The sequence below is a fragment of the Symphalangus syndactylus genome, chromosome 19 (genome assembly GCF_028878055.3).
Source record: "Symphalangus syndactylus isolate Jambi chromosome 19, NHGRI_mSymSyn1-v2.1_pri, whole genome shotgun sequence".
Taxonomy (NCBI): Eukaryota; Metazoa; Chordata; class Mammalia; order Primates; family Hylobatidae; genus Symphalangus; species Symphalangus syndactylus.
In genome coordinates, this window is record NC_072434.2 from 10,206,792 (window position 1) to 10,221,231 (window position 14,440).

Consider the following 14,440-nt stretch of genomic DNA (forward strand, 5'->3'; position numbering starts at 1 on the left):
GGCCCCTTGACGTGGCTGTGGCCTAGCTGGCAGCCTCGTCCTTCCTCTCCGCTAGGCGAGCACTGGAGCTTTCTGTGCAGGGCTCCTAGGAGAAGGGGGGTAGAGGGCAGTCTGAAGAGAGGCGGGACTCGGGGTGGTAACAGCTGGCTCTGGTGGGCGGGCGGGAGCTGGGGAGGAGGAGCAGGAGAGGCCCACAGGCTTCATTTGGAGTCTGGGCCTGGCTGTTGCTCAGGTGACCAGCTTGTGTCTCTGGGAGGGCGCTGCTTTCCCCGGCCACCCGGCACGGCACGATGATCCAGAATGTCGGAAATCACCTGCGACGGGTATGGAGGGTGGGCTGGGGCAGCGGGGGGGCTCTGGAGGCTGGGCACCCAGAAAGAGATTGACCTTTCCATTTAACTCATCTCCTCACGCTCTCCACGGGCCATTTTCTAGCTCTCTTTGGAAGGAGAAATCGCAGAGCCCCTGGGCTGGTTTATTATCAGCAGCAATCTCCAAACAAGCCCCAGGGGCTGTCAGATCCCCCATGGGCTGGCTGCGTTGAGTGGAATCACCTTCAGCAAGTGTTGGCCTCTGGAAATCTATTCGGTGGGTGTACGTTTCTCCCTGCAGAGCTCTGTGCATGTTTCTGGGGGACGTCTGAGCTCCATGGCCTTGCGGTGCTTCATGCTCAGAGCTCAGGACCCCAAAGCCACAGAGCTGATGGGAGTGACAGGGTGTGAGGCATGGGTGTAAGTGAGTATGTGTGGTGGGGTGAGGCCGGCGTTCTCAGGGAGCAGAACCTCTTTGGGAGAGCAAGCACAGGATCACATGAGGGCTGCGGGAGCTGTCCTGCAAGGTGACCTTGAAGAGAACTTTCCCCTGCACTTTGGAGGTGAGATTAGGTGCTGAGGCACACGGCAGACCCAAGTGCCCAGCAGCGCCTGGCAGTGGATGGAGTGTATGGAGATGGGCTCAGGACAGACTGGCAGAGGTTGTAATGGGTGTAGTGTGGCTGACCTCTGAGGATATTTTCAGGAAAAGCCTTGATTAAAAGGGGGTGGAACAACTAAATGTCTTATTCATCCTCTCCCTCCATCTGCGCAGCCACTGCACAGCTCAGCATCCTCACCGGGCCCTGTGCATCTCGTCTCCCCTGGCTCCCCTGTCCCATGTCAGCCCCTTTCAGTCTACTCTCCACACTGGAGGGATGCTTCTAAAAGGTAAATGTGCTGACTCCTCACCTGCTCAGGCAGCTACCCGAGGATGATTTTCACATCCCTTACTTGAGACAAAGGGATGTTGGCACTCTGGCCCCTGCCCACGCCTCCCTTTTTCTTCCACCGTCCCCACCCCTCTGCTGTCTCTGCCTCAGCCATAGCGAGCTGCCCTCCACGGCCTCGGTGTCCCACCTTTGTTCTCTCCTGCAGGCTGTTGTACTTGCTGTGTCTTCTGCCGGAGTTACCCCCAGCCTTCCTGCATCTCCCCAGAACTTGTCTCCCCGGCAAGTTCCTTCTGAGCCCTCAGATCTCAGCTCAGATCTCTGCTGCCTCCTCTGGAAGTCCTTCCCAGATTTCTCATGGCACCATGAGCCTCTGTGTTAGCCCCTTTTCCCACTGGATTGTGTGCTAGACTGGCACATACATCCCTCCCACCAGCCAGGGAGCAACACGAGGCTGCTCTTGGTATACCCAGCACAGGGACGGGTGTGGCCAGAGGCCAGGGAATGCTTAATGAATGAATGGGGACAGGCAGCTTTTCAGCAGCGAGGGCAAGGGTGGGATCTGAGTAGCAGGGCGCTTGCTCTTGTCACCTGAGTGCAGGGCAGAGTGTCTCCTAGGTGGGAGGGGCTCCTCGTATCTTCTCTTGTGCCCTGTTGTATTTAACCCTTTATGACTTTTTCCTTCATCAGTAACTGGGGGCAAGGCGCCGGGGAAGAGGCATATCATTATCACCGTTTTACAGAGATAACAATAGTGACAAATCTTCACATAGCTCTTTGCATTTATGAACTCATTCAGTTCTCTATGAGGTAGGTACAGTTATCATCCCCGTATCCCAGATAAGGAACCTCGCAGAGGGTAAGTGACTTGCCCAAGAGCACAACAGTAGGAAGTGGCAGAGCTGGGATTCGAACCCAGCAGTTTGGCCCCAGAGTCTGAGCTGTTAAGGAACCTGAGGCTCAGCCAGGTGAAGGCGCAGATATGGGAGATTCCAACCCCCACGCCCCGACTCTGAGCCCAGCTGGCATTCAGCTTCCTTGCACTACCTTTGTTGAGTCTGGGGGTGGAAGTTGGGGTCTTGACGACACAGGTGGCCTCCTGTCAGCTGAGAACACTCTGGCCTTGATTGCCACCTCTGCACCATTGTCTGGATGGCAGATCTCTTTGGATTTGTCTTGAATTCCCTTAGTTCCTCTGGAATATAAGAGGGTTTGGGAACATTTTCTGACTTGGTTCCAAAGCTGTTTTTAATGAAAAGCAAACAAGCAAACAAATAAACCAACAATCCCTGGCCAGGCATGGTGGCTTACACCTGTCATCCTAGCACTTTGGGAGGCTGAGGCAGGTGAATTGCTTGAGCTCAGGAGTTTGAGACCAGCCAGGCCAACATGGTGAAACCCCATCTCTACCAAAAATACAAAAAAAAAAAAAAAGCTGGGCATGGTGGCGTGCGCCTGCGGACCCAGCTACTCGGGAGGCTGAAGTGGGAGGATCACTTGAGCCCGCCTGGGAGGCGGAGGCTGCAGTGAGCCAAGATCATGCTACTGTACTCTAGCCTGAATGACAGGTGAGATCCTGTCTCAAAACAAAAACAAAAACAAACAAAAAACCCCACCAAGCTGGGTGTGGTGACCCATGCCTGTAATCCCAGCACTTTGGGAGGCCAAGACGGGTGGATCACTTGAGGCCAGGAGTTCGAGACCAGCCTGGCCAACATGGTGAAACCCCATCTCTACCAAAAATACAAAAATTAGCTGAGCATGGTGGCATGCTCCTATAGTCCCAGCTACTCGGGAGGCTGAGGCAGGAGAATCGCTTGAACCCAGGAGGCCGAGGTTGCAGTGAGCCGAGATCACACCACTGCACTCCAGCCTGGGAGACAGAGTGGTCTCAAAAAAAAAACAAAACAACAACAACAAAAAAACCCAGCAACAACAACAACAAACTCACCAAATTGTCTTTAATAGGGACTAAACTGGGAACAGAAGAGGGGGTCTCAGATAATCCACAAGCCCCACTTTGCATGGTTGGGGGCCATTTTCAGTGTCCTGTGGCACTGTAGACAGAGTCAGCATTGGAGTTCGAGGGCTCTGGTTCCTACTCACCCCTGGGTACCCAGCAAGTGAGTGGGCGACCAAATTAAGTGGTCAGCCTGCTGCCACGCTCGGGGCTGGGAGAACTGCTGGGTGCCAGTGTGCTGGTGTCGGAAAGGTCTCCCTGTCCCGCATCAATCCTTGCCTCTCCCCGTGGAGAGCTCTTCCTTCCCTTTCCAAGATGTCAGTCTACACTGGGCACTGAGTCTCACATTTCTGGGCTAGCAGGGACCCACTGGTGCCCTCGTAGGAGGTGGGCAAGGGTCCTGGGAAGTCTGAGAACCTCTGCCCAGCCTCAGGTCTAGCCTGGCCCAGGTCAGCTCTCAGTGGGGCTCAGAAGCTTTCTTTACTCCAGAAATGGTGATGGGGCTGGTTGTTTTTGTTTTGGTTTGTTTTTGTTTTTGTTTTTGTTTTGAGATGGAGTCTCACTCTGTCACCCAGGCTGGAGTGCGGTGGTGTAATCTTGGCTCACTGCAGCCTCTGCCTCCTGGATTCAAGGGATTCTCCTGCCTCAGCCTCCGGAGTAGCTGGGATTACAGGTGCCCACCACCACGCCCGGCTGATTTTTTTATTAGCGTCCAACCACACAATGCAATCCTACTGCTTTACCTTGAACCTGAGGACAGCTAGAGGGCTCCCCACAACCTCCTCAGCTTCATAAGGGGTCTAACCCAGAGTGTGGGGAGGTTCAGGGCACAACAATTGGATGTTCACCCCACGGTTCACGGTGTGACCTTTGGCCAGGGGTTCCTCTCTCTAGGCCTTAGGGTGCTGGGTGATCCCTGAGGTCCCCACCAGCCTGGACATCCTGGGGCTCTGAATGTTTGTGAAGGGTTTGTCTGCCACCGTGAGGTTGATCCTGACAGTGAGAGGCAGGGTCCCATCTCTCTCGAGGACCCTACTCTGTTTTGGAGGTGGGGAGACCTTAGACATAAAATGATGGGCCTATCATATACGAGGAGTCCCAAAACTGCTGAATGAATGAGTGACCACAGGTGCTCAGAAGCGGGCTGAGGTGGTCCCAGAAGGCTTCCTGGAGGAAGAAGTGAGACTTGAACATGTAGCATCAGCCTGTTCAGGAGCCATATGTGAACCCCCAGGCCCAGCCATGGGCAGACACTCTTAGTGTTTTTTTGTTTGTTTGTTTTTGAGGCAGAGTCTCACTCTGTCGCCCAGGATGGAGTGCTGGAGTACAGTGGTGCCATCTCAGCTAACTGCAACCTCCACCTCCCTGGTCCAAGCGATTCTCGTTTCTCGGCCTCCTGAGTAGCTGGGACTACAGGTGCGTGCCATCGGCTAATTTTTTCTATCTTTAGTAGAGACGGGGTTTCACCATGTTGGCCAGGCTGGTCTTGAACTCCTGACCTCAGGTGATCTGCCCGCCTTGGCCTCCCAAAGTGCTGGGATTACAGGCGTGAGCCACCACGCCCGGCCCACTCTTAGTGTTTTTGTTGTTGTTGTTGTTGTTTGTTTTTGTTTTTGTTTTTTTTTTGAGATGGAGTTTCGCTCTTGTTGCCCAGGCTGGAGTTGCAATCTTGGGTCACCGCAACCTCTGTCTCCCAGGTTCAAGCGATTCTCCTGCCTCAGCCTCTCAAGTAGCTGGGATTACAGGCATGTGCCACCATGCCTGGCTAATTTTGCATTTTTAGTAGAGATGGGGTTTCTCCATGTTGGTCAAGCTGGTCTCAAACTCCCGACCTCAGATGATCCACCCGCCTCGGCCTCCCAAAGTGCTGGGATTACAGGCGTGAGCCACCATGCCCTGCCAGTGTTCTTAATTTATCTGGAGGACTCTTTTATTGCTCTCCAAAATTTTATTTTAATATGCATAGCATAAGGGAATGATTACCTCATTAAAAAAATTTTTTTTAATGGGCCAGGCATGGTGGCTCATGCCTATAATCCCAACACTTTGGGAGGCCGAAGTGGGTGGATTACTTGAGGTCAGGAGTACTTGAGGAGCCTGACCAACATGGAGAAACTCTGTCTCTATTAAAAATACAAAAATAAGCTGGATGTGCTCAGTTGAACCCGGGAGGTGGAGGTTGCAGTGAGCCGAGATTACGCCACTGCACTGCAGCCTGGGTGACAGAACAAGCCTCTATCTCAAAAAAACATTTTTTAAAAAAATAAATGGACAGATAACATTCTATGTTTTTATCATGTACAAATGACGTTTTGAGGTATGTATACATTATGTTATGATTAAATCTAATTAACAGATACATTACCTCACATAATTTTCATTTTTTTGGTGATGGTGCAGAACATCTACTCTGCATTTTCCAAGAATACGATATGTGTTGTCATTAACTGTATCACCTTACTGTATAATAGATCTCTTGAAATTTATTCCTCCTAAGAGTAATTATGCATCCTCTGACCAAGATCTCTCCATCCCCCCAACAACCCCTGCCTCTGATAAGTAGCATTATACTCTATTTCCATGAAATCAACTTTTTAAGATTCACATCTGAGTGAGGTCATGTGGTATTTGTCTTTCTGTGCCTGGCCCTTATTTCACTTAATATAACATACTCTGGGGGAGGTGGCTCGCGCCCATAATCCCAGTACTTCGGGAGGCTGAGATGGGTGGATCACTTGAGCTCAGGACTTCCAGGCCAGCCTGGGCAACATGGCAAAACCCGATCTCTACAAAAACCACACAAATTGCCAGGTGTGGTGGCATGCGCCTCTAGTCCCAGCTAGTTGGGAGGCTGAGTTGGGAGGATGGCTTGAGCCTGGGAGGTGGAGGTTGCTGTGAGCTGAAGTTATTGCATTTCAGCCTAGGCAACGGAGCCAGACCCTGTCACACACAAAAACAAAAACAAAACAAAACAAAAGAAAACAAAACAAAAAAACTCCACCATAACATACTCCAGGTTCATCCATGTAGTTGCAAATGGCAGGATTTTATTTTATTTTTATGGCTGAATAGTATTCCATGGTAAGTGTGTGTGTGTGTGTGTGTGTGTGTGTGTGTGTATATATATATATATATATTTTTTTTTTTTTTTGAGATGGAGTCCTGCTCTGTCACCCAGGCTGGAATACAGTGGTGCAATTATGGCTCACTGCAGCCTTGAGCTCCTGGGCTCAAGCAAGCCTCCTGCCTCAGCCACCTGAGTAGCTGGGAATTAGAGGTATGCACCACTGTGCCCAGCTATTTTTTTTTTTTTTAAGTTTTTGTAGAGATGGGTTTCCTCTATGTTGACCAGGCTGGTCTTGAACTCCTGGCCTCAAACTGTCCTCTCCCCTTGGCTTCCCAAAGTGTTGAGATTGTAGGTTTGAGCCACCACACTCAGCTTTATACCACATTTAAAAAATCCATTCATCCATTGGTGGACACTTAGTTGGTTCCATATCTTGGCTATTGTGAAGAGTGCTGCAATAAACATGGGAGTGCAGGTATCTGTTCAGTATACTGATTTCATTTCCTTTGGCTATATACCCAGTAGTGGGACTGCTGGATCATATGGCAATTCTATTTTTAATTTTTTGAGGAACCTCCACACTGTTTTCTATAATGGCTGTACCAATTTACATTCCCATGAACAGTGTCAGAAGGTTGCCTTTTCCCCAAGTCCTTGCCAACACATATTGTCTTCTGGTTTTGTTTGTTTGTTTGTTTTGAGACGGAGTCTCGCTCTGTCGCCCAGGCTGGAGTGTAGTGGCATGATCTTGGCTCACTGCAACCTCCGCCTCCCGGGTTCAAGTGATTCTCCTGCCTCAGCCTCCCAAATAGCTGGGATTACAGACATTGCAACACCACGCCTGGCTAATTTTTTGTATTTTCAGCAAAGACAGGGTTTCACCATGTTGGTCAGGCTGGTCTCGAACTCCTGACCTTGTGATCTGCCTGCCTTGGCCTCCCAAAGTGCTGGGATTACAGGCGTGAGCCACCACGCCCGACTCTGGTTTTTTGATAGTAGCCATTCTGACAGGTGTGAGATGCTATTTCATTGTGGTTTTGATTTGCGTTTTCATGATGATTAGTGATGTTGAGCATTTTTTCATATACCTGGTGGACATTTGTATAGCTTCCTTTGAGAAATGCCTATTCAGGTCTTTTGCCCATTTTAATTTTTTTTTTTTTTTTCTTTTGAGTTGTTTTACTTCTTTGTATATTTTGGGTGTTAACCCCTTGTCAGATGTATAGTTTGTAAATATTTTCTCCCATTCTGTAGGTTGTCTCTTAACTCTGTTGATTGGTTCCTTTGCTGTGCAGAAGTGTTTTAGTATAAAGAAATCACATCTATTTTTGCTTTTGTTTCCTGTGCTTTTGAGACCCTATCCAAAAAATTCTTACCTAGCACAACGTCATGAAGTGTTTCCCTTATGTTTTCTTCTAGTAATTTCGTAGTTTGGGGGTCGTACATTTAAGTGTTTAATTCATTTTTATTTTTTTATTTTTTTTGAGATGGAGTCTCACTCTGTTGCCCAGGTTGGAGTGCAGTGGTGTGATCTCGGCTCACTGCAACCTCCTCCTCCCAGGTTCAAGTGATTCTCCTGCTACCTCAGCCTCCCAAGTAGCTGGGATGACAGATACATGCCACCAGGCCTAGCTAACTTTTGTATTTTTAGTTGAGATGGGATTTCACCAAGTTGGCCAGCCTAGTCTCGAACTCCTGACCTCAGGTGATCCACCTTCCTCAGCCTCCCCAAGTGCTGAGATTACAGGTGTGAGCCACTGCACCTGGCCTGAGTTGATTTTTTTATACAGTGAGAGATAAGGGATTGATTTCATTTTTCTACATGTGGGTATCCAGTTTTCCCAACATCAATTATGGAATAGACTGTTCCTTCCCTAATGTGTGTTCTGGCACCTTTGTTGAAAATCAGTTGGCTGTAAATGTGTGGATTTATTTTAGAGCTCTCTATTCTGTTCCACTGGTCTATATGTCTGTCTGTTTTTATACCAGTACCATACTGTTTTGATTAATGTAGCTTTGTAGTATATTTTGAAATCAGGTAGTATAGTATGATGCCTTTGGCTCTGCTCTTTTTGCTCAAGATTGCTTTGGCTATTTGGGGTCTTTTGTGGTTCCATATGAATTTTAGGCTTGTTTTTTCTGTTTCTGTGAAGAATGTCATTGGCACTTTGATAGGGATTGCATTGAATCTGTAGATCGCTTTGAGTAGTTTGGACATTGTAACATTAATTCTTCTGATCCATGAACATGGGATCTTTTCATTTATATCTTCTTCAATTTCTTTCATTAACATTTTATAGTTTTCATTGTAGAGCTTTTTTTTTTTTTTTGAGACAGAGTCTTGCTGTGTCGCCTAGGCTGGAGTGCAGTGGCATGATCTTGGCTCACTGCAACCTCTGCCTCCTGGATTCAAGTGATTCTCCTCCCTCAGCCCCCTGAGTAGCTGGGATTACAGGTGTGTGCCACCATGCCTGGCTAATTTTTGTATTTTTAGTAGAGACAGGGTTTCACCATGTTGGCAAGGCTGGTCTCGAACTCCTGACCTTAGGTGATCCACCCACCTTGGCCTTCCAAAGTGCTGAGATTACAGACGTGAGCCATCGCATCTGGTCTTCACTGTAGAGATCTTTCATCTCCTTTATTTATTTTTTAAGAGACAGTGTTTCCCTCTGTTGCCCAGGTTGGAGTGCAGTGGTCTGATCATAGCTTACTGCAACTATGAATTCCTGGGCTCAAATGATACTCCTGCCTCAGCCTCTCAAGTAGCTGAGACTACAGGCATGTGCCACCACACCTGGCTGATTTTTTATTTAAAAAAATTTAAAAAAATTTTTATACTTAGGCCAGGCATGGTGGCTCGTGCTTGTAATCCCAGCACTTTGGGAGGCTGAGGCAGGCAGATCACAAGGTCAGGAGTTTGAGACCAGCCTGGTCAACATGGTGAAATCCCATCTCTACTAAAAATACAAAAATTAGTCAGGCATGGTGGCGTGCACCTGTAATCCCAGCTACTCAGGAGGCTGAGGCAGGAGAATCGCTTGAACCCGGGAGGCGGAGGTTGCAGTGAGCCGAGATCATGCCATTGAACTCCAGCCTGGGTGACAGAGCAAGATTCCATCTCAAAAAAAAAAAAAAGAAAAAAAATTTAAATTCTTTATCTACCCATGTGTGCACTGAAAAAAACATTTTAAGAGATAGAGTCTTGCTATGTTGCCCAGGCTGGTTTCAAACTCTTGGACTCAAGCAGTCCTCCCACCTCAGCCTCCTGAGTAGCTGGAATTACAGGCATGAGCCACCACTCCTGGCTTTTTACCTCCTTGGTTAAATTTATTCTCAGTATTTTATTTTATTTTATTTTATTTTATTTTATTTTATTTTATTTTATTTTTCGTAGCTATTGTCAATGGGATTGTTTTCTAGATTTCTTTTTTTTTTTTTTTTTTGAGATGGAGTCTCGCTCTGTCACCCAGGCTGGAGTGCAGTGGCGCAATCTCGGCTCACTGCAAACTCTGCCTCCCAGGTTCACGCCATTCTCCTGCCTCAGCCTCTCCGAGTAGCTGGGATTACAGGCGCCCGCCACCACGCCCGGCTAATTTTTTGTAATTTTAGTAGAGACGGGGTTTCATTGTGGTCTCGATCTCCTGACTTCGTGATCCGCCCGCCTCGGCCTCCCAAAGTGCTGGGATTACAAGCGTGAGCCACCGCGCCCGGCCTCTAGATTTCTTTTTTAGACAGTTTGCTATTAGTATATAGAAAGACTACTGACTTTTGTAAGTTGATTTTGTATCCTGCAACTTTACTGAATTTATTATTCCTACCAGTTTTTTAGTGGAGTCTTTAGGGTTTTCTGTATATAGGATTATGACCTCTGCAAACAGGGACAATTTAACTTCCTTCTTTCCAATTTGGATGCTCTTTATTTCTCTCTCTTGCCTAATTGCTCTGGCTAGGACTTCCAGTATTACACTGGATATAAGTGGTGAAAGTGGGCATCTTTGTTTTATTCCACATCTTGGATGAAAAGCTTTCAACTTTTCCCTTTTCAGTGGAGGACTCTTCATCCTTCCAAACCCAGCTCGGCTATCATTTCTCCTTTGAATCCTCATCTTGCCTGTCCCTAGAGTTAATGATGTCTCCTCAGGATGTTGTACACGCTTCACTTGTTCCCTCCCCGGGTACTTACTGTACTGGGGGATTAACAGGTAGCTGGTGCTGGGTATGCTGTGGCCTATGATACAGCCCGTCTCCTGGAGCTGACAGCTAGTGCAGGAGAGCTAGGGAGAAGGTATTCAAATAAACAATGATGAAAATCTGCAATAAGTGCTATGAATAGTAGTAATAAGAGTAAATGCCATACAAGTGCGAGCTGTATGCCATGCCTGCATCAACTCATTATTCCTTATAACAACTCTGTGAAGTAGATAATTGTGTCTGTATTAAAGATGAAACTGAGACAGACAGGTTAAGTAAGTTGCCCGAGGTCACACAGCTAGTAAGTAGCATTGCTGGGATTAAATTGAGACTGTCTGGAGAACAGGGAACTGTGAGAGAATGATGAGGGGGCCAGGGGAGAGCTCTCTGAGCAGATGACAGCTGAGCAGAAAGCTAGCAGCTGAGAAGGCAACCTTGGGAAGATCTGGGGGAGCAGCATTCCAGGCAAGGGGAATAGCATCCATTTGCAGGCTCCAAGGCTGGGGCGAGCCTGGTGCATCTGAGCAGCTGAATAGGGGCCCAGCAGCCCCTGCTGCTCACTCCTCACTCCACTTGGAGTGGAGGGAGCAAAGTGAACACCTGGAAGAGGCTGAGGGGAGGCTTCCAGGACCTGCAGGCTAGGGGTCTAGGCCTTGTAGGCTGAGTTTGGGCTTTCGAGCACTGTGGGTCATGTTGTCCTGGCTACCTGACTGTGAGAGCCATGAGGGCTCTCTGGTCCCCAGGCTTAGGGCCAAGGTATGCAATCCCTGTACGCTGGGCTCAGCGACCCAGGGAAACACATCATCATGGTTCCTCTTCTCTGTATGGCCAGCACCTTGAAGGTCTCAGCTGCCTCCCCATTCACCCCCTGACTCTTTACAACAGGGAGGTGGGTGAAAGGCTCAGCCCCCGTGAGAGACGAGGCACAGAGAAGTGAGGTGACGTGCCTGGGCTTGCACACCTGGCAAGAGACCCAGAGCTCCCATCTGCTAGACTGGGTCCCCCTTTCCAGCCCTTGTGTTGGCTAGGGGGGCATCTGGAACTTCTGTGCACCCAGAATGTGGCCTCACTGTTACATGTGGACCCATCCCATCCTAGCCTCCTCTGTCCACCCTCGCACACTGACAGTGTAGATTCAGGGCCCCAGGCTGAGCTGACCCCACCACACACCTCGGGGTCGAGGGAGGCTGCCCACTGCCCCTCACCTGTGCCTGGGCTGGAGCGGGGCCAAGCTGGCATCCCGGGAGCCTTCGGAGGGCTGCTCATCACTCGGCCCGATGACGAAAAGGGTGCTGTCTTAGAGGTACTAACTCACCTCACCTCTGTGGGCATCGGTTTCCTAATATGAACCAGTTCTCTTCCTGCAGATCATGCCGAACTGTTGTCAGGAATAGAGATGTTGAAAAAATGGAGAACTCGGCACATAATTGGCCATGGTGAATATTTTTTCTTTTCTTTTTTTTTTTTTTCCATCTCATGTGAACCTCAGTTTTCTCAGTGGTTCAATGGCAGGGTCAGTTGGTCAGATGAGATGGTGAAAGCAAACCTTTCTGTTGAGGACCTTCTAAGTGTTGGGCATATTTAAACTTCCCAACAGCTTTGCAAGGCTTCTGGTATTTATCTGGCTTTACAGGTTAGAAAACCAAGGCTCTGGCATTAAGCCACTGTGATCTAATTAGAGAATTCAAAGCCTCATCTGACCCCAAGCTCCAGCTGGGCAGGGGCCCAGGGTGCCGAAGCTCCTCTCCTTGTCCTGGGCTGACCTGGCTGAGCCAAGGAACTGACACCTCTGCCTTATGCCTGCTCTGTCCCGTGGCTCCAGGGACAGATGGTGCTGCTGACTGGGTCCTCTGCCAGCTCCCTGGCTGCAGGCCTGTGTGCTCCTGCCATTCCCAGGGGCAGCCTTGCAGGTTAGAGGTGACATTGGGGCAGTGATGGACTGGGGCAGACCAGAGTCTGACACTTTGGGAACATAGGGATGAGCCAGACTAGACTTGTCCTCAGATGCCCTCAGGTTGATGGAGAGACAGAGGGAGGTACAAACCTATGGCAGCACAGCATGGCCAGGATGTGACAGAGGGAAGCACCAAGATAGCCCCTCACCAGCCCAGTGGTCAGGGTGGGCTCCCTGGAGGAGGTGATGGGTTAGGCTGGCCCTAAAAGCTTTTCTGGGTTAGGAAGAATGATCCAGGCAGAGGCACCTGTATGTGAGAGATGTGAAGAAGCCGGGTCCACAGAGAAATGAGGAGGGAGTTAAGGGCAGCCTCCTTGACCCCCTTGTCCATGTAATATCTATATCCTGCTTAGGGCTTCTTCAGTAGTAATAATTTGTCCTCAGCAAATGATACATTAACTAATTAATATCAGTGGACATGAATTATTAAGCATCTGTTTTTGTTTTCTCAAGACAAGGTCTCGCTCTGTTGTGCAGGCTGGAGTGCAGTGGTGCGATCATAGCTCACTGCAGCCTTGAATTCCTGGGCTCAGGTGATCTTCCTGCTATAGCTTCCCATCTCAGCCTCACAAGTAACTGGTACACGTGACCTAGCAACCAAAAGAACAATGTGTCAACTATGCTTGGCTATTTTTTTTTTTTTTTTTTTTTTGAGACAGAGTTTCGCTCTGTTGCCCAGGCTGGAGTGCAGTGGCGCGATCTTGGCTCACTGCAACCTCCGCCTCCTGGGTTCAAGCAATTCTCCTTCCTCAGCCTCCTGAGTAGCTGGGATTACAGGCACCCGACACCATGCCTGGCTAATTGTTTGTATTTTTAGTAGAGACGGGGTTTCACCATGTTGGCCAGGCTGGTCTCAAACTCCTGACCTTAGCCAATCTGCCCACCTCAGCCTCCCAAAGTGCTGGGATTACAAGGCAATCCGCCCACCTCGGCCTCCCAAAGTGCTGGGATTACAGGTGTGAGCCATCGTGCCTGGCTGCTCGGCTAATTTTTTTAAACTGTATTCGAGAGATGGGGTTTCGCCATGTGGCCCAGGCTGGTCTTGAACTCCTGGCCTCAAGTGATCCTTCTGCCTTGGCCTCTTAAAGTGCTGGGATTATAGGTGTCAGCCACTGCACCCACTTTAAGCAACTTTTGGAGAGGCAGCCCAGTGAGTAGAAATGGCTTTGGTATTGAGAAAAGCAAAATCTCAGCTCCATCGCTCACTGGCAGAGTACCATTAGACAAGTCTTTTATAACCCAAGCCTCACTTCCCTTTTCTGTGCAGGAGGTATAATTGTCCCTCACAGGGTTTTGGTGAGGATGAATGGTGTTATGGATACAAAGCAATTTTATATCATGTATAGAAAGGCCTGAAACTTAGTAGGTGCTTAGTAAGGATGCACCAGGATTCCAGAGACACATGAGATGTGGCCCCTGTCTTCAAGGAGTTTCTTATTACCACATGTGTGTATTCTTTTACAGCCTAGAAAGCTCTATGGGCCAGGCTCAGTGGCTCATGCCTGTAGTCCCAGCACTTTGGGAGGCAGAGGCAGGAGGATCCCTTGAGCCCAGGAGTTCCAGACCATCCTGGGCAACACAGACCTCGTCTTAGTAAAAATAAAATTTAAAAAATTAGGCTTGGTGCCGTGGCTCATGCCTGTAATCCCAGCACTTTGGGAGGCTGGGGGCGGGGGGGGGGGTGGATCACTTAAGGTCATTAGTTCGAGACCAGCTTGGCCAACATCGTGAAACCCTATCTCCACTAAAAATATAAAAATTAGCTGGGTGTGGAGGCTTGTGCCTGTAATCCCAGCTACTCGGGAGGCTGAGGCAGGAGAATCGCTTGAACCCAGAAGGCGGAGGTTGCAGTGAGCTGAGATTGTGCCACTGCACTCCAGCCTGGGCAACAGAGTGAAACTCCATCTCGAAAAAAAAAAAAAAAAATTTGCCAGGTGTGGTGGTGCGTGCCTGTAGCCTCAGCTACTCAAGCTACTCAAGGGGCTGAGGTGGGAGGATTGCTTGAGCCTGGGAGGTAGAGGCTGCAGTGAGCCATGATGGCGCCACTGCACTCCAACCTGGGTGACA

The 14,440-nt window shown here is 49.1% G+C and overlaps 1 protein-coding gene across 1 annotated transcript in view; it reads left to right on the top strand.

Moving 5' to 3' along the window:
- Positions 1-202: 202 nt before the first annotated feature.
- The window catches only part of ACOT11 (acyl-CoA thioesterase 11), a 60,893-nt gene continuing 46,655 nt past the window's right edge, over positions 203-14,440 (top strand). The window contains exon 1 of the mRNA XM_055233657.2: positions 203-323. Coding sequence (XP_055089632.1) covers positions 291-323 — 33 coding nt within the window. The 5' untranslated portion in view covers positions 203-290. The remainder of the gene's footprint in view (positions 324-14,440) is intronic.